The 23,625-nt window shown below is 42.2% G+C and overlaps 1 protein-coding gene across 1 annotated transcript in view; it reads right to left on the bottom strand.

The window, feature by feature from the left end:
- TDRD9 (tudor domain containing 9) overlaps window positions 1–23,625 on the bottom strand; it is a 150,905-nt gene that overhangs the window by 44,016 nt on the left and 83,264 nt on the right. The window contains exons 12-20 of the mRNA XM_073349793.1: window positions 22,946–23,003; window positions 17,870–17,974; window positions 15,083–15,180; window positions 14,451–14,582; window positions 12,226–12,391; window positions 12,068–12,131; window positions 11,443–11,506; window positions 4,446–4,490; window positions 1,723–1,776 (exon numbers count right to left, since the gene is read on the bottom strand). Coding sequence (XP_073205894.1) covers window positions 1,723–1,776; window positions 4,446–4,490; window positions 11,443–11,506; window positions 12,068–12,131; window positions 12,226–12,391; window positions 14,451–14,582; window positions 15,083–15,180; window positions 17,870–17,974; window positions 22,946–23,003 — 786 coding nt within the window. The remainder of the gene's footprint in view (window positions 1–1,722; window positions 1,777–4,445; window positions 4,491–11,442; window positions 11,507–12,067; window positions 12,132–12,225; window positions 12,392–14,450; window positions 14,583–15,082; window positions 15,181–17,869; window positions 17,975–22,945; window positions 23,004–23,625) is intronic.

Genomic DNA, 23,625 nt, shown 5'->3' with positions numbered 1-23,625 from the left:
GAGAACTGGATTGTATCCCTGCCTCTGTCACAAAGTTCCCATGTGACCCTCAGCAACTCACAAAAACCAGTTTCTTCCACAGGAAGCCACTAACTCTGCACTTCTTACTTTCTGGGTGTTTAACCGGTTACATCTGAGCCAAAATCTGGATAAGTGTTCAACACTCACAGCTGCAACCGAACTCAATGGGTGCTGTGAGCTGAGCATACAAAGTGCCAGAAAAATGGTAAGTAGTCTGAAAAATCAAGGTCTAGGCATCTCAATATACACACCCAAATTTAAAGCACACTTGACAATTTTGTCCTTAATCTCTGTGCCTCAGTTCCCCAGCTGTTAAATGGGGATGGATGACATCACCTCTCTTCAAAGCGATGTTGTAAAGTTAATGATGATTTTGAAGCACTGGGATGTTGTGGTGATGAGTGTCCTAGAAAAGCCTATGAAGAAGTTAATTCTGCATTCAGGGCAGGATTTGGATAGTATGTGCACTAAGACCTGGGGCCACTCATTGAAAGAGGATAAAAAAATATTGAACTCATTCACTGAGCACCATCCATCCTATATGCTGAATGAGACAAGAGTTCTGTGGAAAAAATAGTATTTGGTCATGTAATTAGAGACTATCATACAATATATGTATAATAAGACCAATTTAAAGGTTGCACAGGCAACCATGTCTGAACTATTGTGTGCTTAATTTTGCAATCTTAATCTCCTAACATGTTATATATTACTATATATTGCCTAGGCCTTTTTTTGCTTAAACTTCCTTTTTCATTATGTAAAAATCTCTACTTTTTTCTTGGTTAATTTGCAGGTATTTTTGTCAGTGAGCTTTATTTTTTGAAACTAATTTTAGTAAGATGTTGTAATTCAGTAGTTTATAGCGAAGTGTGACAGATACGCAAACTAAATAAGTGTACTTTCATTTAACATTCACCACTATTCCTCATGGGATGGCTTACAATGGGAGCTTTCTCTTTTTATGTGTTTTAGAACCCAATATTATTTCAGAAGTGCACTTTGCATGCTGCACTCAAACAGTACTCATGCTAGGAGCATGCTGTGATGGAACCATGGTTGGACTGTGTGAGAGAATGTGCGTATGAGTGAAAGAGAACAAAGCAGTTGCCTAATTAGGAACCTTGCTACTAGCAACTGTAAGTGGGCAAAGGCATGTTCGGCTAATCAAGGTTATTCAGGAGTTCTAATTATTTTTCACTCAGCATGCCACATTAAGCTTGAAGCACTTCTGTGATAAGCAGTTTCCATTATCCACTGTAGTAACTTTAGTAACAAAATACCATATAACTTACCCATTTTAATTCTCATGATACAGCTGTGTTTGTTACATTTGTCCTAATAACTGTTTTTAAATTGATCTAACTATAGAGCATAACATTATATTGCATTGAAAAAGGAGTATCCACAAGACTCCAACTCCAGCCAGTGTACTTCAAGTACCTATATAACAAATAAATCTTGGGGAAAGAGGTTAAGATATATATACTTGAGGACCTTTAAATACTTTTCAGTTTTACTTCACTTTAAATGCAGTGTCTTCTTGCAAAGATATACCAAAAAAAGTGTAAGTATAATATCTTAATTCTTAATTATTGTTTTTAAAGAGCAGCAGATTCATCCAGTGTCCTAATATATTTAGAAAATTAGGAAAGTGACATACTTGATAAATATCAAACACTGTTGCTCATTTCAACTCACCTCTCTGATTCTCTTGATCTGAATATAATTTGATCGACCCCAGTCAAGTTCTTCCTGAAGGACACAGAGAAAATTAGAGATATAATGCAAACAGGGAATATTTGTTACCTGTTTATTTCCACACTGGTTCCCAACTTCTTCCTCAATCTACCACTAATGGGCTCTGACGCTCTCTGTGTAGATATTGGATAAGCAGTCCTGATTCACAACAGGAAGCTGTAGAATTAGGCCACACCATCTACATACCCATTTGCTCATCAGTCATGTATTTTCAAAGGTGTAAAGACGCTAGATATCAATTAGAAACATCATAACTATGGCACTCGTATACCACAGCAATTGGGGCCATATAAATACCTTAAATAAACTTACCAGTCCAAACCTTCCACATGACCTCCACATTGCCCTGGAAAACAGGGTTTCACTTTTTCTGGATGCACAGTTTTAGCAGACATCAGACAGATAGGTCCTGTGGATAATTTGTCCTGGCTACTCAAGGGAGCTTCAGTAAATGTACACTGGTACTCATGATGTATGTAACAATCAGAAGGGTATCGAGAGAAGCCAAAATGGACTCAATCTGAACACATCGTGCTCTGTGTTTTTTGATGAGGTCATTAATGGGGGAAAAAAGTTACCTCTGTGGGTATCACGGACACTTGCCATGGGGGCAATAAAGGAGTTGTTTTTCAACAGGTAGTGAAAGGTATCTTTAGGTTCTTGGGTTCAGAACCACTTCAAGAGTTTGCCTCAAGTCTTTTTTTCCTTTATCTGGTATCCATCAATCTTCCCTCATGACTTCCTTGAAGGAAGAGTGTAATGGAATGGTGGAGCTAGCTTCGACTTTAGAAAGAAGGAAATGATCTTTAACTTGGGTTTGATTCTCCTTTATCAAGATGAATTTCAATTGTTTCTACATCTCTCCTGGCTATTATTTCAAACATATGTAGCAGAAAGAATTTTGTTTCTTGGTCTCTTTCCCTCCCAGTTCTGACTCTGCAAGTTTCCCTTCCTCCAGAGCTGGAGAATGAATAAAGAGTGAAGCATCTTTTGGACAGCCTTTTTTTTTTTTTTGGGGTGGGGGGTGATTCCCTGATTTTTTCTGTTTAAACTTTATAAGCTATTTATGGGATAAAGCCATCAACTCCATCTCTTGGGAAGAACATTTCCCGGGAAGTGAACCTTTATGGTGAACAGGCAAGGACAGAGGTTCTCCAACTGTGGTCTGTGGACCAACAGTGGTCCACAAGCTCCATTCAGGTGGTTCGCAGATAGTTCCCTCTAAGGTGCACGCCTGGGCAGCCACCCACGAGAGAAAGAAGGGCCACCCACCTAATTCGTAGAGCTGCACAAGCGTGGCTCCACTAATTAGGCGCGTGGACCCTGGAGAAGATGCACATGTAAGGGGAAGTGGGGTGAGAAGAGGGCGTGGGGGGAATTTGGGACATGCAGTTCTGCGGTGGCCTGAGAAAGAGGCAACTTTCCTCAGCTTCAGGGCTGCGGCTGCCAGGGGAGAGACGTCCCTCCTTCCCAGCCTCAGCTTGGGGGCTTCCACAGCAGGGGAGAGAGGGAAACACCCGCTTCCTTCCCAGCCCCAGCTCGGAGGCTGCCGCCACAGGGGAGAGAGGGCACATCCATTGCATCAGAAAGGTAAGACTACTGGTATTAAAATATGAGTTGTGTGCTTTTATTTGTAGAACAAAAAATGTTAATTATTAAGGTTTTTTATTTTTATATAGTGCATTTATCCAAAGTACTTTACAATAGTTAGCTAACAGTACAAACAACATTTGGAAAGATCATTAAGTGGTCCGCCGAGACCCTCAGCAATGTTCAAGTGGTCCGCGAAAAAAAAAAAGTTTGAGAACCACTGGGCTAGGAGGATTCCCCAGGGTTTTTTAAGAAGGTGAGTGGGGGGGTGCTGGATTTCTTGTCTTTAGGGAGCTTGTCCCATTCGATTTTGGAAGGGAGCTCATGACACACACCTGATTCTAGGTGTCTTGCTTTGTTAGGTACCCTGATGGTGGAACGGCAGCTTATCTGAGGTGCGGGAGAGGCCAAGTATGTTTGATGAACTTGGAGCTCCTTTCAATGCAACATGGCTGTCCATGGGCTGGGAGCAGTTTTGGCAGAGCTCACCAGCATTACTGAAAAAAAGCTTCCTAAACATGGTGTATTTCTTCCACTTGGAATGTGCATTTTACTCTGTACTTTCATTATGGTAGAGAAAGGAGCACAACTGAAAAGGATGACCAAATGGGAAAAAGGGGCAGGGGGGGAGGGGAGAGAATCAAGACAGGAGTCAAAAAGTGGGCTATATACTACTACTATGGCGGATGCAAAACCTGCTGACTGTGGACAGTCACTACATTTACACCACCAGACACAGCATGATCAAGCCCTAGAGTCATGAATCAGGACCATCTCTGATACCAGCTAAGAGAGAGGCACAGCCTATTAATGCTGGATTGGGAGCAAAGTCAGGATCATTTGCAACACAGACTGAAAGTTTATAGTGAAATATAATGCAACTCACTATTCATGTTTCTGAATGAACATTGTACCCTCTAACTACTGACAAATTACTCAGCCTTTACTTCCCATTTACAAGTACGTGAAGCTGAAGATTAATGTACAGACTACTTTGAGGCTTCCTTCCTGTGCTGAAAATACAACCCTTCAGTGCCAGTCTTCTACCGTAGATGGAAAAAACATTAACTAACCTTGGGATGCCTCAGTTCTCCTCTTCGTCTGCAGGCTTGCCATGCCTAAAATAATGAATAGCTTTTTTAGTTCTCAAGAACATATTGCATTGCCTATCACAACAAATGAATGTAGGTGGCATGTCACGACAGCAGCGATTCAACAGTCAAGCTGGAAGGGCATATCAAGTGGGGTCCTGTAGGGACTGGTCCTGGGTCTGGTTCTGTTCAATATCTTCATCAATGATTTAGATATTGGCATACAGAGTACACTTACAAAGTTTGTGGACAATACCAAGTTGCAAGGGGTTGCAAGTGTTTTGGTGGATAGGAATATAATTCAAAATGATCTGGACGAACTGGAGAAATGGTCTGAAGTAAATAGGATGAAATTCAATAAGGACAAATCCAAAGTACTCCACTTAGGAAGGAACAAACAGTTGCACATATACAAAACGGGAAATGACTGCCTAGGAAAGAGTACTGTCGAAAATAATCTGGGGGTCATAGTGGATCACAAGCTAAATATGAGTCAACAGCATAACACTGTTGCAAACAAAAGCAAATATCATTCTGGGATGTATTAGCAGGAGTAAAAAGAAAAAGAGTACTTGTAGCACCTTAGAGACTAACCAATTTATTTGAGCATAAGCTTTCGTGAGCTACAGCTCACTTCATCGGACGCATACTGTGGAAACTGCAGAAGACATTATATACACAGAAAGAAGAAAAGGAGTACTTGTGGCACCTTAGAGACTAACCAATTTATTAGAGCATAAGCTTGATCACTTTAGATAAGCTATTACCAGCAGGAGAGTGGGGTGGGAGGAGGTATTGTTTCATGGTCTCTGTGTATATAATGTCTTCTGCAGTTTCCACAGTTTGCGTCCGATGAAGTGAGCTGTAGCTCACGAAAGCTTATGCTCAAATAAATTGGTTAGTCTCTAAGGTGCCACAAGTACTCCTTTTCTTTTTGCAAATACAGACTAATATGACTGTTACTCTGAAACCTGTCATTAGCAGGAGTGTTGTAATCAAGACACAAGAAGGAATTCTTCCGCTCTACTCCGCACTGATTAGGCCTCAACTGGAGTACTGTATCCAGTTCTGAGCACCACATTTCAGGAAAGTTATGGACAAATTGGAGAAAGTCCAGAGAAGAGCAACAAAAATTATTAAAGGTCTAGAAAACATGACCTGTGAGAGAAGATTGAAAACACTGTGTTTGTTTAGTCTGGAGAAGATAAGACAGAGGGGACATAACAGTTTTCAAGTACATAAAATGTTGTTACAAGGAAAATGGAGAAAAATTGTCCTCTAACCTCTGAAGATAGTTCAAGAAGCAATGGGTGGTTTAGGCTGGACATTAAGAAAAACTTCCTGTCAGAATAGTTAAGCACTGGAATAAATTGTCTAGGGAGGTTGTGGAATCTCTGTCATTGTCTAACTTGCTCTTAAAAAAATCTCCAATCACCTGTCAGAGATAGTCTAAATAATACTTAGTCCTGCCTTGAATGGAGGAGACTGGACTAGAAGGCCTCTCAAGGTCCCTTCCAGTCCTACCCTTCTACAATGTCTTCACTACCTGCCGGATCGGCAGTGATCGATTCAGCGGGGAACAATTTATCGCATCTAGTCTAGACGTAATAAATTGATCACCAAGCACTCTCCCGTCGACTCCTGTACTCCAGTGCCATGAGAGGCACAGGCAGAGTCAATGAGGGAGCAGCAGCAGTTGACTCACCGTGGAGGAGACACCAAGGTAAGTCGATCTAAGTATGTCGACTTCAGCTATGTTATTCACGTAGCTGAAATTGTGTAACTTAGATCGATCCACCCTCTCTCCCCTGTAGACCAGGGCCAAGATTCTATGACACTGAGTGCAGCAGCAAGGGCTTAACCACAATACTGGTGTGCTGTCAAATTCAGAGTATAAAATAAGCCAAAAGCATAAGAGGAAAGAGACGAGATGAGACGAGAGAAGACAACATCCAATGACCTCGAAATGACTGATCATCAGAACCGGGACACTGCTCATTCAGCATCACCGTGGACTGTATGAAATTGCAATTTGAGGTGCTTTTAGCTTACTGCAGTAGGGATTTGTGTGTTAATAAAATGCATTGTGTGTTTGAACTGTGTGTGTCAATCACTTATCGGATGGGGATGCCACGTGCTTGGGGAATTCCTGAGACCACCCGAGCGTACTGAAACCATTAGAATAGCACATGCTCTGGGTATCCCTAAATCTGACTGCCAGATGTTGACACTGAACGACAGGGGATGGACCACTTGATAACTGCCCTGTTTGTTCATTCCCTCTGAAGCATCTGGCTTTGGCCACTGTTGGAAAACAGGATATTGGGCTAGATGGACCACTGATCTGACCAAGTATGGCCATTCTTTTGTTCTTAAAATAATCATTTGGCGTGACAACTATGGAAAATTAAGCTCAAAAGAATATTAGGAAGTTCAAGACAATGAAAAGAACAGTTATTTACCATATAGTAACTGTGGTTCTTCAAGAAGCTGTCTGTGTGGATCCCACTGTAGAAATGCATGCGCCTCGCACACGAGATTGAAGTCATCTGATTAGTAGTATCTATTGGGGAAGATAGTCTGAACGGTTTTGCTCTATCAATCTAATAAAGCAAGGCTCTGGAAACATGCAAAATGCAATTTCTTCTCTTCTGGTATAGAATGGGGATTCAGGAAAGAAGACAGGGAGACTGAATGATTCTCATAGAACTCAGACCATCTTGGGAATGAATTTAAGAGTGAGGTTTCAGCACCACTTTGCTCATATGGAATGTCAGAGAGAGATTCAGCCTTAAGTGCTTGAAGCTCACTATCTCCCAGCCAAAGTGATGGCAACTAGAAGGACTGTCTTCAGGATGAGATGATGTAAGGAGCATTCCAAAAGAAGTTCTAAAGGGAGGCTCAGTGAGCCTCAGGAGAATGATACTGAGGTCCCACGCAGTAGGCAGCTCTCTGACTGGTGGATAAGTATACAGTAAGCCCTTGAGAACATTTTTACCATCAGGCGGGAGAAGACCAAGCATGACAGCACAGGTGGATGGCAAACAGAGATTGTTGCAAGGCAGACGTTAATGGAGTGGAACAAAAGGCCAGAGTATTTGAAATCCAACCAGTAGTCAAGGATCTTTGGTATCAAGGGCTCTGGCTGTACTGAGCTGCCCAAACTAAGAACCTCTTTCATTTTGAGGATTAAGTCTTTCTGGTAGACATCTTCTTGCTCTGTATCAGGATCTCTTGGACCTGCAGGGAGCAGTCTTGGTCCATGCTGGTATTTAACCAAACAGCCATCCTGTCAGATTCAGTGACCTTGGGTCTGGATGGAGTATCTGGCAGTTGTAGTGTGAAATCAGATCTAGGCAGTCTAGGACCTGGAAATGTGGTTGAATGAACATCTGTAGCAGGTTTGCCAGCCAAAATTGGACTTGGACAACAGGGAGCTATGAGGATGATCATGGCTCTGTCTTGTGATTTTGGACACCACCATAGGGAAGGGGGACTTGGTGAGAAGCCATATACTTGGGCTTAATTCCACTGCAGAAGGAGGAGGTCTGGTAATGATCCTGTGCTCACATCCCCTCTGGGGCAAAAGTTCTGACATTTCAGGTTATCCTTGGTAGCAAACAGGTCTACCAGTGGGACATGCGCCCTCAAAATGATGGAATATTAGTTCTATGACAGACCTCTACAGCAACCACTTGTGACTGATAATGGATTGTCTGCTCAGGAAGTCTGCCAGGTTGTTGCTGACTCCCACAAGATGAAGAGCCAGGAGGGTTATCTTGTATTGTTGGCACCACGTCCAGAGCTTGATGGAGAGTGGTGATCAGTGGGTGCCTTTTTGCTTATATATGTAGTACTTATTGGATTCACTGGCTGCCTGCATCTGCACTGTGGAATTCTGTAGAACAGGTAAGAATGCCACACAGGCTAGCCTGATGACTTTCTGTTCCAAGACATTTATGTGAAGTCCCTTCTGAGTTAGAGGTCCCTTGTATCTGTAGGTGGTTCAGCTGGGCTCCCTAGGCTGTCCCTGACACATCCAGGATTAACGCCATTGTTGGGGAGAGAAAGTAAGAACAGAACCCAAGAACATACAAGGAATGATACTAGCTACCACATATAATAATAGATTCTAAGGTCAGAAGAGACAATTGTGATCATCTAGTCTAATTTCCTGATCACACAAGCCAGAGAATTTCCCCAAAATAATCCCTAGAAGATTGAGCATATCTTTTAGGAAAACATCCAATCTTGATTTAAAAATTCCTAGTGATGGAGAATCCACCAACCCTTGATGAATTATTTCAATGATTAAGTACTCTCATCGTTAAAAATTTGCACCTTATTTCCATTATGAATTTGTCTAGCTTTGACTTCCAGCCATCTGAACTGTGTTACACCTTTCTCTGCTTCACTGAAGAGCCCATTATTAAATATTCGTTCCCCGTGTAGGTACTTATAGACTATAATCAAATCATCCCTTAACCTCCTTTTTGTTCAACTAAACAGATTGTGCTCTTGAGTCTATTACTAAGGCATCTTTTCTAATCCTTTAATCATTCTTGTGTCTCTTCTACAAACCCTTAACATCATCCTCCTTGAATATTTTGGGTTCTAGAACTGGACACAGTATTCCCGCTGCAGTTGCACCAGTGTCAAATCCAGAGGTAAAATAAACTCTCTCCCCCTACTTGAGATACCCATTTATGCATCAGCTCTTTGGCCAGTGTCACCACCTCAGTTCCATTATGACATGAGGTGGCACTAAGACCTCTGTTCATTTGCTATCTTGCTGGAGAACAAACAGATCTAAGCCAAAGTTGTAGGGCAAGCAGGTGAAATCTGTCAACCAGCACCATATATGTGAACACTAACCTATGGCCGAGCAACCTAAGGCAAGTCCACACTATTGTAGTTGGGTTTGATTTTCTCTCTAGTAACGGTGACTTCAACAACAGGAACCCATCCTGAGGCTATGCTCTGACCGACCTGGAATCTATCACGGCCCCTATGAACTCAATCTTGTGTGATTGGATAAGAGACTATTTTTCACGGCGTTCACCAACAGGCCTAGCTGGGTGAACCCTGAAGAGGGATGGGGAAGAAGGGTGGGTAAAGCGTAAGGAGTGGATACAGATGAGATAGCCTTGGGCGATGATGCCTAGCACCCATTTGTCAGCTATGATAGTAGACCAAGCCTACTCAAAAGGGGAAAGGCAAATGTGGTAACAGGATCTGGACTGCCATTCATGTGGCAACCAACACCCCCATCAAACCTACTGCCTCTGAGAGTATGGCAGTTGTGACCGCCATCCCCTGGAGTACCGGAGTTGTTTTCTCAGTCTGTACACAGGCTTTTGATCCTGTGAGTAGGAGAGTGTCCTCTACTTTTGCTGGGGTTGGTATTTGTGACAAAGTGGACTTTGTTGGTATGGCGGGTTCTGCACTTTTCTTGGTGGTGGGAGGCTAGGACGCCATCCCTTGCCCCTGCTCTTGGGGTGCTGAGGGCCCCATTAGTGGCCCGGGAAGGTGGTTGAAGAGGGAAGTGGGGAAAGGATCTGAGTTTGCTTCTCACTCTGAGCCCCCGCCACTCTCAAACGCTGTGGGTTTCTTACTCTCTTCCCCTTTGGGTAGGGTTACCCTCGGTCCTTGACACTGGGGGAGGGAGTCTCCCTGTTCTGTTGGGACAGGATCTCCCTTCCTCCACTTCTCTGGTCTTTCAATTCTCAGCCACACAAATCTCAACTCCAGTCCTCTCTTTTTCCTTGCTCCCCCTGTCCACCTGAAGCAGGGTTTTTTAATTAGGTTCCTGACAGGACCTTAATTGGCTACAGGTGCTCAAATTTACCTGTATTAACCTCCCCCAGTCTACAGGGAATCACACCTTAAATAGCCTAGGGCTTATATAGCTCCCCTCTACCACTCTCCCATTGCTCCCTGGCCCTGCTGTATCACAAACTTTAGATGAGGATTCAGTCTGTAGATCCCCACAGATTGCCATGTAGTCCTTGAGTCACTAAGCAAATGGAACACTTCATCAGTTCTATTGCTAAAGAGCTCTATCCATTCAAAGGGCAGGTCCTCTAGGGTGGATTGCACCTCTTTCAGGATGCTAGCAGCTATGAGGACCTTCTAACAATCACAGTCATGGCTACTGACCTCATGGCCATGTCAGACACATCCATAGCCACTCATAAATGCTATTTTCATGGCCATCTGGGCCTCTTATGGTATCTTTTAGTTCCTCCCTATTCTCCTGTGGGATTCTGGACAGGAAGCGGGTGACTTTCTTAAGTGAGGAAGTTATACTTTGTGAACAGGACCTGATAGTCCACAGCATGGAGCTGTAACAAGGCAGAGTTTGAATCCTCATGGTTTAGAGTCCGCCATGCCACTACACTAAGCACCTCACCTAGTTATTGGAGGGGTACCAAATACTTTTCTTTTTTTAAAATGTACAATTCTGGGATTTGCAAAGAGGAAAAGAAGTTCTTAGAAGATCTGTGAAAAAAAAAACCCAGAGTTTTGAAGCTCTGAAAAGAGTAGTGGATTGGATATTCACTGAGTTCCATCTTGCTGCCGCAGGCAGTAAGAACGAGCTGGGGGAGGGTCATTTGTCCTTTTATACCCTCCCATGGGAGCACGATGGATCACAGGGTGTGCCACCAGAAACTGCTATTCAAAAGCCACTGTTACGTGCATGAGCCAAGTGTGCACCTACAGCGGGTTCCACACTAACACATACTTGAAGAAGAAACAAGGCTTATGATAGAAACTTCTTTTGGAAACCATCTAACGAGGATATTAACAATGAAATAAGTAGCTCAAACTAACATTGTACAGATTATATTTTAAGCAGCTATTATTAGCCCTGTTAACACTGTAGAGCTTCTACAAGGCTAAGTAAATACATCTTTATGTTTGCTAAATTTCATTGGAAGATCAGCCCTTTCATTAGAATACTAGAAAACATGATTACCTTAAATGCATCCACAAGTGCAATGCAGTCACTCTTACTATTTCCAGAAAAATTCATTTTGCTCCTGGGAATGCAAACAGAAAGGTATCACAAGATAAACAATGAATAAGTTTAAGGCTATTCTGCAAGGTTCTTATATTGCCCTCATCACAGTAGTATCTCAGTGCCCTCCAACAGTGCATTAAGCAACTGTCACATGTGGCTTGTTCTCTCTCATATTGTCACCCCACGGGATGAACTGTGTGTAGTATAGTGTTTTAGTAGGTTTTTTTTTTTTTTTTAAGAATGTGCACACAGCTATGTATTTATCTTAGAGAAGGCATAGGATAAAGTGTGGCTTGCATTTAGAGCGGAGGGGTGGAATTTAGTTCACATGGAAGTCCATTCCAGTGTTTCAGTCTGGTCCTGAAAAAGCTTGGTTTTCTGTACAGGCTAGCTTTATTCTTATAGTAGAAAGGCAAAGTAATATGTTCTCAGCATTGTGATCGACAAGAAGAGATCAAACTCCCGGCACCCTCTCCGCAAAGTCTAGAAGACAAAATCCCAAGACTCCCTGGAGAAGCAGCATGGCTGGCTAGGTATTTGTTTTAAAAACAAGAAGTTAAATATCTTGAAAATAAAATACCTGTATCCATCAAGATGCTGCCTGAAAGGCATTGCAAAAAAGTTCTTCAAAGAAAGTGCTGCAGCTGTAACAAAAATAGATGGAAATCAAGAGCTGCAACACATCCGGATGTAGTTTTATGATGATGGTTCTTAAATGTTTTTTGTTCCCTCACCTACCTATAATAAGGCATTCTTCTAAACATCCAAAGACATGGCCAAGAACTATTAGCTTTCCGAGCTGCTGGTCCACAGGCAATTGTGCCAATACTCTTCCTAAGAAGGTTAGCTCACCATCATAAGGATTTTCTTCTTCAGGAAGTGCACTAATTGCAAGTGCTCCCATCTTTATAAAAATTAATCATATGGTTAATAGCACGACTCAACTTTCCCGACATCAAAGACCTTTGCATCAAAAAAAAAAAAAAAATCTGGCCTAGAACAAGAATTGAAATTAGTAGCAGAAACCACTATAGGTGCTTGGCGGAGAAAAAAGGTTGGGAAGCTTAAACCAAAATTTAAAAAGCCCACTTTTTTGCAGCTAAAACGTGTGTGGTAGAGATTGAAGATGCCAATGAACTACACTACTTTTAAACTGTTACTCCTACATTTGGGGGAAAGGAGGATATGTTTAATGTCACTAATGCTCCCACAGTGTTTACAATCAGCAAGCACAAACTCTGTGCAGAGTTGCGCAATATCAGAACCATTCTCCGAGAATGGAAGAGGTGGACAGAACTTTGGCTTTTATTTATAAACAATTCTTACAGCACATGGCTTCGTTACTATTTCTTTCATACTTTCTTACTAAGGATGCTTGTCTACAAACAGGATTATTTCCCAAATAGTCATCTGTGCCTACTCCTAAATGAAGCCGTAATCCTGTTGTAGCAACATTAAAATTGATGGTTGCAGAAATTATGTTAAAAAGGGGAGTGATGTCCCCCAATGAGGGGAAAAGAAAGTGTTTCTAAACTGATAGGTTTAGTTTTTTTTTGTTTTTGCTTTTTTTCAGTTTTCCATGAGGAGTCAGTACCTCTTTAAATGTCTTATTAGACACAAGTTCAGACTATTTACAGTATATTTAGACTATCTGGGCTTCAGCAAAACAATTAGGAGAAGTGCCTGTGGCATTACACCCCACATTCTTCATACTAATATTATGATATAATTATGGCATAACTATGATGTATTTTATACAAGATAGGTCATACGAGATATAACTGAAAAGGTTATGATTCACTGAACATGATTATCCTATTTGTATGCAAGTATCATTTTGGTATCTGCAGTTAGGAATATTGTCTATGCATCTGTTATAAATGTGTTTACATCTGGGGAACACCCACTAGACAGAAAGCAATCAGTCTAGATAGCTGCCTGGGAAGAGCCATCAGGGAAAACAATAGGTCTTAGAAGATGCTTATCTCCCACCACAGAGCCTGCCTGGGAAGTTTTCCTGAGGATGGTAAAACAGTCTCTGACCCATGGCTGCTATGGCTCTACAGAGGTATGTGACCTAGTCACCTGGTACTGGACTCCATCACAGAATACCAGTGTTTTTCCACTGAAAGGCAGGGAACCAAAAAATTGGAGACAAAGGGTTCCCACCATATGCAGAAGCTATTGAAGGCAGGGGAGTGACATCAGGTTTGTTCTTCACTGACTCCCCACCCAAGAAAACTGCTGGAAATGCCTGAGAAACAAGGACTGAACTGGGGGAGAAGGGCTGAAGCCAGGCTAGAGGGATTTCTAGTCTGTGAAAGGAATACCTGGTGCGGCTTGCCCTCAAGAATCTCTGTGAACTGCTCAAATCATCATTTAGAGTGAGAATTTGCTACTCATATCCAATTTCTTTAGTATATTAAGCTTAGATTGTGTTTTTTTAATTTGCTAGGTAATCTACTTTGATCAGTTTGCAATCCCTTATAATCACTTAAAACCTCTCTTTTGTAGTTAATATGTTTATTTTTGCTTGGTCTAAAACCGGTGTGTGGAAATCATAACCCGGGAGCGGGGGGGAGGAGTTGTTGCATATTGTCCTCCACACTGAGGGAGGGGAGCAAATTTCACAAGCTTGTGCTGTACAGTTCCCTTGCAGTGCAAGACAGTATAATTTGGGGTTTACTCTTCAGAGGGGGGTGCACACCTTGGAAGCTAGTAAGTGCCCTAGCTAAATAGCCTTCCCATGTAGGCTGGTCAGAAAGCCTGTTTTCATGTTATTACAGCTGGATGTGTCCCTACCTGTGTGCTGAAGAAAGTGTGAAACTGGGAGCATGTCTGCAGCTTGTCACAGCATTACAGGGTGAGTGGGAGCCCAGGCTGGTGGGTCAGGGTGCTCAGTGGTACCTCAGTCCCAAGCGGCACCCCGGGGTGGGGGGGAGGAGACCCGTCACAGTGCCTACCTCTTTAAGTTGAAGAATGGTGCGCTCAATGTCACCTATACTGGGTGGAGATAGAGCTGTTGCCAATAAGGCTCTTGGCTCCCCCATATCAAGCAATTTAACCTTTAAGACTGTACTTCCTAATGGGCAACGCTGAAAGGAAAAATAAATTTGTAAATATTATCTTTCCACAAATGGCAGAAGTTAACTCACTTAACTTGCTATATGGAATGTTTCCTTTTATAAAAGCCACATTTTAGATATAGACCGCCAAATAAGTCTATTCGATAACTGAACCATATTTCCCAGAGTTACGGATAGATTCTACTTTTAGCAGGCTACCAAACCATTCAAGATAATGTAGTTTTATTGACCGGATATGTCTTCCTCTACAAAGAGAAAATGGTTAACACATTATGTCTATTTTTCCAGTAGAAGTAACCTGAAAGTATTATTTTACCAGCTTCGTTCTATATTACTAAATATTAGTCAAATTACTCCAAAATATCAACCATTTTTACACTCTCTGAACATGTCAATAACTTTCATAATTATACATTATCTTTAACAACAATGTAGCCACACTTACCACTTGCATCACTAAACACAGATAAAATCATATTACAAAAATTACATTTGAAAATAATTCTTACCAGCATCTCAGGTATTGCATTTTCCGGTATATAGTTTGTCCAGAAGTCCTTGTGTACAAGCCTATAACAGTACCCTTTGGAAACACGTCCAGCACGGCCTTTAAATAATACAGCAGATTAAGGCATGCTTTGGCAATGATTTGTAAACTGACAATCTCAGACTTAAACATGTTATACTAAAAATTAAAAAAGATTCATTCACACACACTCCAAATATTTCACAACAAGACAATGTAGCAAAGGTAACAGACTTGAGTAAAACTCAAATAAGAAAATTCAAACTGAAAATCCCATCTAAAGTCTAATTCCCCTTCCCCATCTTATGCAGCAACTGCAGAATGAACCCTATGAGATCCAAAGTCAGGATCTGGAAGATGGAAGTAAGGACAACTAGCGGTTAGTATGCTAGCCTGAAACTTGGGAGATTTGGACTGAATTTCTTGCTCTGTCACAGACTCGTGGAAGATGGGAAAATCACTTAGTCTCTGGCCTCAGCACCTATCCATAAAATGGGAAAAAACGTGCTTCCCTGCTCACCAGGGTGTTGCCAGGATAAATATATTAAAGAGTGTGTGGCAGACTCAAATACTATGGTTGCTATAAATACCCACCTAACCCCTGAAGTGTATGAGCGGTACTGAGTACATCTGTTTGTTTTGTATAGGAATATCTGGCTTCATATTATATCACTTTGTGGCAAAATGTGCACAAGTCCTGATCCTGCAGTGAGTAACCTGCAAAGCTCACTGCAGGATCAGCACCTTAGTCTAAGCTCTTTGGAGCTGGGACTTCTTAGGCACACTTCCTCTATTGTACAGCACATAGTACACTGATAATTCATAGATTTCATATAATACAAACAGAGTGAACATCATTTGAAAAAAGCCTATGCAGCATGTTAAGTTTCCACATTTATACACACACAGAACAGGAAATGACGAAGTATTTCAGTGAGACTTAGGCTCCTAAATCACTTCTGAAAATGGGAGTTAGGCTCCTTAGTCACCTGAGCACTTCTGAAAATTTCACCTTAGAATTTGATCATCCTCCCATGAAAAAAAAAAAATCCTGTAAGAAAAAAAATTCTGCTAGAAATTTAGAACTTCATTTCATTTTCCCCTTTGAAAGGAAAAGGGTTCTGACCTTGCACTGGGATAGAGGATCTGGTCTGCAAATGCCAAATGGAGTTTATGGCTCATTTGAGAAATAAAAGCACATTTGAACAGATCAGAGGCTATCATGCAGGGAGCTGGCCTCCTCTGTTGATATATCTAAACCTCATACTCCTGGCAACATGGATCTCGTGAGCCTTGCTACCACTGATTCTCCACTTCCTAGAGCATAAAGGATAAATTAGCTGTGATTGCAACAACTTTAATTGCCAGCATGGCTTTTCTCTTGGAAATCTGCAAGATCCAGAGAGGAGCACTAGGACTAATCCTTATCTTGCTACCTTCTCCTGACCAGTATATTACCAATCATGCAATATGCTCACAGAGAGGTTTGCTGAAAGCTTGAGGGGAGGGAGAATGGTTCAAAGTTATCTTTTTTAATTATTATTTAATATAAGCATTCCTATTGATATCTGATTTAGTTAACTGTAAGACCTAAAACCCAAATGTAATGCCTAAACTACATGACAATGTCCCTGTATATTTTATTTCTGCAGGCTGCAATTAAGTATCTAAGTCTTGTCTACATCTGCATATTTTTGAGAATTCTTCCACAACTGCACCACCACCAGTACTAGTGCAGCTCCGCTGCTGGGAGTGCTAGTTTAGGCACTTTTAATCCCTACGCCATCTAAAGCTTCTTAAAAGCAATAGTGAAAAATTTAACACAAAAAAAGGTGACACAGTACTTACAGTTTCTGATTTTTTAACAACTATAACTTCTGATTTTTCCATTATATGTGGAACTGACAGGATCAAGATTGTCATGCTGAAAATTACACCAAGCTACAACTGTGGTTTTGGTTGGCTGGAACATGGAGTACTGTTCTTCCATTCAGCAAGCCTGCTATTTTGCAAGCAGAGCAGCATTCTAGAACATTTCATTGCCATTCCTGTGTACAGGAACAGGACTGGCAGGCAAAGCAGAGGGACAGTGCAAAATGCATGTAACTATATCACATAAATCCAAGGCCCTGGGGCTTTATTGTAGCATCTGAGCAGAATATTTTGAATGTTATCCATGCTGTAGCCTTCATTTTCAAGAATGTATTCATTTTCCAGGATCAGTATGGAAATACACATTTAAAGTAAGTTTGGCAATATTTAACTTGAGGAACTCTGTGTCCTGTTTTAATAATAGATAGGATCACACTTCTGATGCAAATAAATTTTGCTAAAAAAAGCAAGGCAGTCATTTTAAATTTATTCAGAGAGCACAGTGTATGAGTTAAGGAAGAAGTAAATACCTCACTTTAAAAAACAGAATTCTGCATTTAAAACCAAGTACCATTTAAAGCTATATTATTCTAAAAGTATAATAAGCAATCCTCCCAAGTTTTAGGATGTTATGTAAGTTACCATATGAAAAGAAATAAAAATAAAAACAGTACAGGGCAGTATGTATCAACATATTTACGAAATCACATTTGAATATTCTGGAACAGTGACAAATCAAATAACCCAAAAGCTACAACAGACCTACACACAGAGCAAAGATTATGTGAAATGGCCTTTTCACTTAATATTAATGCTGCTAAAAGCCAAGGCAAAACTCCTATGCCATACCTAACAAGTTTCTCTGAAGCTTCTTAACATAAGACTATTGATGCCTTACCTTTCCTCTGATTACAACTAGTCTTAGAAGCCCAGCAAAGTCTCAGGCTCTGATAATTAGTGTCTTCATCGCAAACCAGAGTTCTAGTCAAACAGAAATCGATGACTGCAATTTAAAACAAAAATACATAAACAAACAAACACACACAGTAATTCAAGTATTGCACTGAGGACAAATTTCTGCAATAAAACAAATATTGGTTGATTTTCTGTAGCCATAAAGGATAATCTTAAATGGAAAAAAAACGCAATTAATTGAAAGAAAGTGGGCTAAAGCTCTACATATACACAATTACACTTGGAATAGTCTGAATGTCTACAGTAGCATTCCAAACTAGAATTCCAGTGTTTACTTTGAATTACAACAGAATCTTAGTGCGCACTGGATAATATACATACAGCCATTTCTGCATTTGGATATTCTATCCTAATACTTCTGTTTTATCTCCTAAAATTCTTTTAAAAATACAGCACTAACAATGTGAACAAAATAAGTAAATCACTTGTAAGATATAAGATATAATGAGAAGGCAGTGTGGAGAATATCCACCAGCTTGTGATGTGTATCTGTTACCTTCTGCAGGGGAATTTGCAGCTCATCCACTACCCTCTTGGTAAGATCCCAAAAGTTCTTAAAATCAGCTAGTAATGGAGGAGGGGCGTCACAGCCTCGCCCAGTGAAAATAAGAAGCTTGCTGGAGGGGTAGCTTTCCCTTCGAGCCCTTCCTCCTGTTCTTCCACCCCTGGCTCAGGGGCTCTGGACAGTGACATTGTAGGAGACCATCTGACAGACTCTCTCTGAGACACCCCAGATTCCCGCGAAGTACAGGATCCATAGGTGTTGAGTCCATGGGTGCTCTGGGGCTGGAGCACCCACAGAGAAAAATGGTGGGTGCTGAGCACCCACCAGCAGCCCCCCCCCCTCAGCTCCCCCACCAAATGTTTGCCGCCCACCACCGGCCCCACCAATTGATGCCTCTCCCCTCCCTCCCTGCGCCTCCCGCCCACTGTGATCAGCTGTTTCATGGTGTGCAGGAGGCTTCTGAAGGGAGTGGGAGGAGCAAGGGCATGATGCTTTGGGGGAGGGGAGGGGCCTGGAGGAAGGGGTAGGGCCTGGGGCAGAGCCAGCAGTCGAGCACACTCCACCCCACCCCCCAGTACATTGGCAAGTCAGCACCTTCAATAGGATCCGTACAGCCATCGGGGGGGAGGTCCCCAAGGAGGCCCATACCATGATTGCGGGTCAGCTCGATGGAACTGAGGAGGTCCCTTGTGCTGTGATGGTGAGAGGCCAGGGAAATGAGATCCTCCTGGTCACTGTCAGACTTGTCAGTGGGTAAGGATGGCTCTGACCAGGGTTTGTGCGTTACGTAGCCTAGTATCGAGAGTGATTCCAGCGACCAGGATGTGCTCATAACCAGGGCCCTGGTAGAGAGTAATGGGGACTGCAGTTTTTCCTAACTGTCAGGTCACTAGAGTACCAAACTCTTGCAGCACTGTTAGCTCATACGATGCTGCTGCAGAGTGTCTGTGGTACACGGTCAGTACCAACGTTTGTAAACATACAGAGTGCTCCATAGATGGGAGCTTTGTCACACACAGTACTGAAGGTTTACTCGGTGCCGCTCTTTTAAAGACAGTATGGTAATTGTCTCTCTCGTTAGGGGGTGGTACCGCTGCCTGAGAGCCTGAGCCCCTGATATTTCTAGGTGGTGCAGCAGAACTCACAGTGGAGACCCCCTTCTGGGTACCATGCTTCGGAGTTGCCAGTACCAAGGTGGCAGATCACACTGCAGAACCCCTCTGGCTGGCCAACAACTCGATTTGAGGGCTTGGAGCCCTTTTTCCTTGAGCCTTTATAGGGGAAATCTGCTGTGGTTTTTTGCCAACTCTACCCCCTTTGAAGTTGAAGATTCTGGGGGATGATCTGGGGTCAGCAGAGTCCCATGGCAGCTGAAGTGCCTTCTCATTAGGAGGAGTTTTAAATTCAGCTTCCAGTTTTTACAAGACCTCGGCTTTAGCTGCTGGTAGCGGGAACACTTCTGAGGGATATGGGACTCCACCAGGCACTGGACACAGGGTGTGTCTGGAATCGACTCCTTGCAGGAGAGGCATCTCTTGAAGCCTGGAGAGCTGCACATGCCCCTGGGGGGTGGGGGGACAATTACCCTCCAGCAGTGAAGAATGCAGAAGAGATGTTTTCTCGTCTTTCTTCTTCTTCCTTTTTTTAAACTGAAAGAAGTTAGAATTTCTTCCAGGGGGGCGTCTAGGGGGCCATGCCCCCACCACTTTTTACTAGATGTAAAGGCAAGTAATGGGGGGAAGAGGCGGAGAAGAGCAAATGGCGGGGTAGGATCTTGAGGGAAAAGGACGGCGTGAGGGCAGAGGGGAAGGGGTAGCACAGAGGGCCAGGTCCATGATTCGGGCACTGGTGTCCTCCTCACTTTTAGGGAGCTTCCACAGCTCCTGATGTCTTCTAAACACCCCAAGGGAAGAAAGGGAGGGCTTTCCTAAAAATGGAAAAGGTAAACAGAAGCTTTTTTTCTTTTTTTTTTTTTTTAACCCAACAGGATAATGAAACACTCACTATTAAGAAGAACAAAAGAACCAAAAACTACTACTACTTATGCTAATGACGCAGATAAGGAAGGGACAACTCTCACTCCCTTCAAGGCCAAAGGCGGTGGAGAAGGAACTGAGGAGGATTCGACTGAGCTGCGGTAGATAGCCTGGAGGCAGACCAGGAGGGAAGGACAGCATAAGTGCAGGCTGAATGGACACTGCTACCTAAAATCTTTGATTAGAGGCACAGATACACCCACAGTGGATCACCCAGAGGCATACTACTCGAAGAACAGGATTCTATTTCTGTCTCTTCCACCGAGTTCCTATGTGATGCTAAGCAAGTCACCAAAACCAAACTTTCCACAGATGGTCGCTAAACTGTGTGTTCCTCATTTTCTGGTGACTGACTTGAGACCCAGGAGTCTGATTTGTAGAAATGCTGAGGACTCACAGCTGCAATGTACATCAACAGGAGTTGAACTTTAATATGTAAACTGCTATATTATTCTAAGTACTCTGAAAAATATCAGGTCCTAGGTTTTTAAAAGAGCAAATTGAAAAAAACAAATTCCACCATGTGGCATCATATTACTTTGGGGAGACTTCCATGGCCTGAGTTATACATAAGGTCTGACTATATTATCACAATGGTCCTTTCTGGCCTTAGAATCTACAGAACTATGAATTTTGACACCCCATACTGGTCATCAGCAGACCTGGTAGCTTTAGATCCACTGCACAGATCACTGTTACTTGAACTAATGGAGTAACTAATAGCAATAGTAGGCTGTCATCCTGTGTGTGGACCAGCACCAGAGGAAGATTAAACATTTTGACAGTGGATTTCACAAATCTTTGATGACAGCAGAGGAATGGTGAGACTCAGGAATCTTAGGTTCCATTCCAGGCTGTAAAGGGGAGGGTGGTCTCCCTGGCACATAACCGTATGGCTATTCCTTTCGGAATCCCCTCCCCTGACGCTTCACTCCTTCATACCCATCCCCTCAAATCTGTCCTTGTCCCAGTCTTGCCTTTCCCTCACCTGTAGTTCCTTGTCCCAGTCCCATTGATCTTGCCAACCCAGTCCCAGTCACCACTCCTCAGGCTTCTTGTCCCAGTCTCCTCGCCTGGCCAGTCCTAGTCTCTGCCTCAAGGCTCCCTGTCCGAGTCCCAGTCTTCCTCCACCACTCCCAGTCACATTCCCGCCCTGACTCCTTGTCCCCATTCTCCTTGCCCAGCCAGTTTCAGTTCTCCCTCTCTCCACCCTCTACCCCACAGCCTCCAGTCATCAATCAGCTCCCACACATTTTCCCAATATCACTGGCTCCTTGTCCCCTTCCTCTTTTGTTATCCCATCTCAATCATCCACCAAGGGACTAACATACTGCCCAAGTAACTTTTACATTCTGTGTAGGATGATGGCGGAAGGACAGTAGGATGCACTGTAAGGTCCTTGCCGACTGAAAGATACCTATGTAGATAATGAACTGTAAACCACCTCACTCAGTTATACTTTTCCTTGGTTTCAGCTATCCAAAGAAACACCTTGTGGGAGCCTATGTCAATCTTTACCCCCATAGATGAAGGACAGCTTGGGATGCCAGGAGATGGCTTTGATCTTTGTTAATAACAAGTCTGTATGAATCCAGAAATTTTGTTATTCTCCAAATAGTCTGCTATACTTTATCTACCGAGCGAGCTCTGATCAGAATACGTATTTCCTTTCCTACCTCAGAGCTACTACCAACCCTACCACAATGTGTCTGGATACTCTGGGCTGGCTGCTAGTCCAAGGGTAAGGAGTGAGCAGTAGCTCACAACAGCTTATGCTCAAATAAATTGGTTAGTCTCTAAGGTGCCACAAGTCCTCCTTTTCTTTTTGCGGATACAGACGAACACGGCTGCTACTCTGAAGCACAGTGAAGATATACCTGTGAGCTGCTAACATGTGATATGAAGATATGCTTCTTTCAGATCTATGGGGGACAGAGAGTCCTCTTTGAGACTTTCAGGTCAACACGAGCACCTATCAACAATCATAAATGTGTAACTTCACATAGCTTAAATGGTTCATGTCTAATGTTGCTATCCACCACATGTAAGCATTTTTCCACAGGACAAAGATTCCTCTAACAGGGTTACTTAAGTTACTATGCCTTAAAGACATACCAATTGTTTTTAGCTCTGTCACAACAACATCCACAAGCAGCAAAACTATTTCAAGTGTCAGACACGTTTAACAACCACCATCACTACCTAACTCTCATACAGCAGAGTAGGTCAATCTTAATTTTTTCTCTCTTTTTCTTGTTACCTTTAGAGAAAGTCTGTAAGAGAATCTCTGCTGCTGGGAGAGTGGAAGGGGGTGGAATTCTCACGGTCAAAGTTATTATACAGTAAAGACAGTGATAAAGGCCTTTTTCGATTGGGGATGGGAGGCACCGAAGTAGGGAAATGCAAGTGAAGTACATATAGGATACACATATTCCTAATTCAAATATAGGATACTCACCATATTTTACATCTGGAACTGTTACAGAGCTCTCAGCCATATTTGTAGACAGAATAATCTAGTTCAAGTCCAAAAAGAAAAAAAATATGCAAAGAAAAGTTCACTGATCTATATTAATATATGTATTTATATAACTTTCCTTGGTGGGGAGGAAAAACTGTGAATGAAATAGAAATATGCTATTTGTGTTTTGTGCCCTCTGCCATTTTCCAAAGCGATTTTCTTCAGTATTGTGTCTAGACAACAAAAGGTGTCACAACACTTTGATTTTATTTTTCTAGTGCTTAAAAATAAAACAAAAAGTGCTATAGTAAAAAAATATTTGGAAATGGTTGTCGTAACTTCATAGTACATATATATTTTAAGTTTTTAACTGTAACACTTCAATAATCTAACAGCACTAGAAATCAAGACGCTAACAAACATAGGGCATGATCCAGCATGGAGAACTACCGACACCCAGGAGCAGGAATCCACATCTGCAATTCACTTTGCAGGAACAATATACAATAATTTGTTTAATTATAACTTCATCAAGTCTATTATAGCCCGTCCTTTTTTTTAAGCTGTGGACAGTGATAACAGCCACAGCTGTAAATTAACTGAAGAAAGCTTTTCTGACCTACCAGAAAAGTGATCAGTTTCGAACTTGAAAAAGCTGGATTGTCTTTATACAGTTG

This window comes from Lepidochelys kempii, chromosome 6, assembly GCF_965140285.1.
Source record: "Lepidochelys kempii isolate rLepKem1 chromosome 6, rLepKem1.hap1, whole genome shotgun sequence".
Taxonomy (NCBI): Eukaryota; Metazoa; Chordata; order Testudines; family Cheloniidae; genus Lepidochelys; species Lepidochelys kempii.
This window is presented reverse-complemented; position numbering and strand designations above follow the sequence as displayed.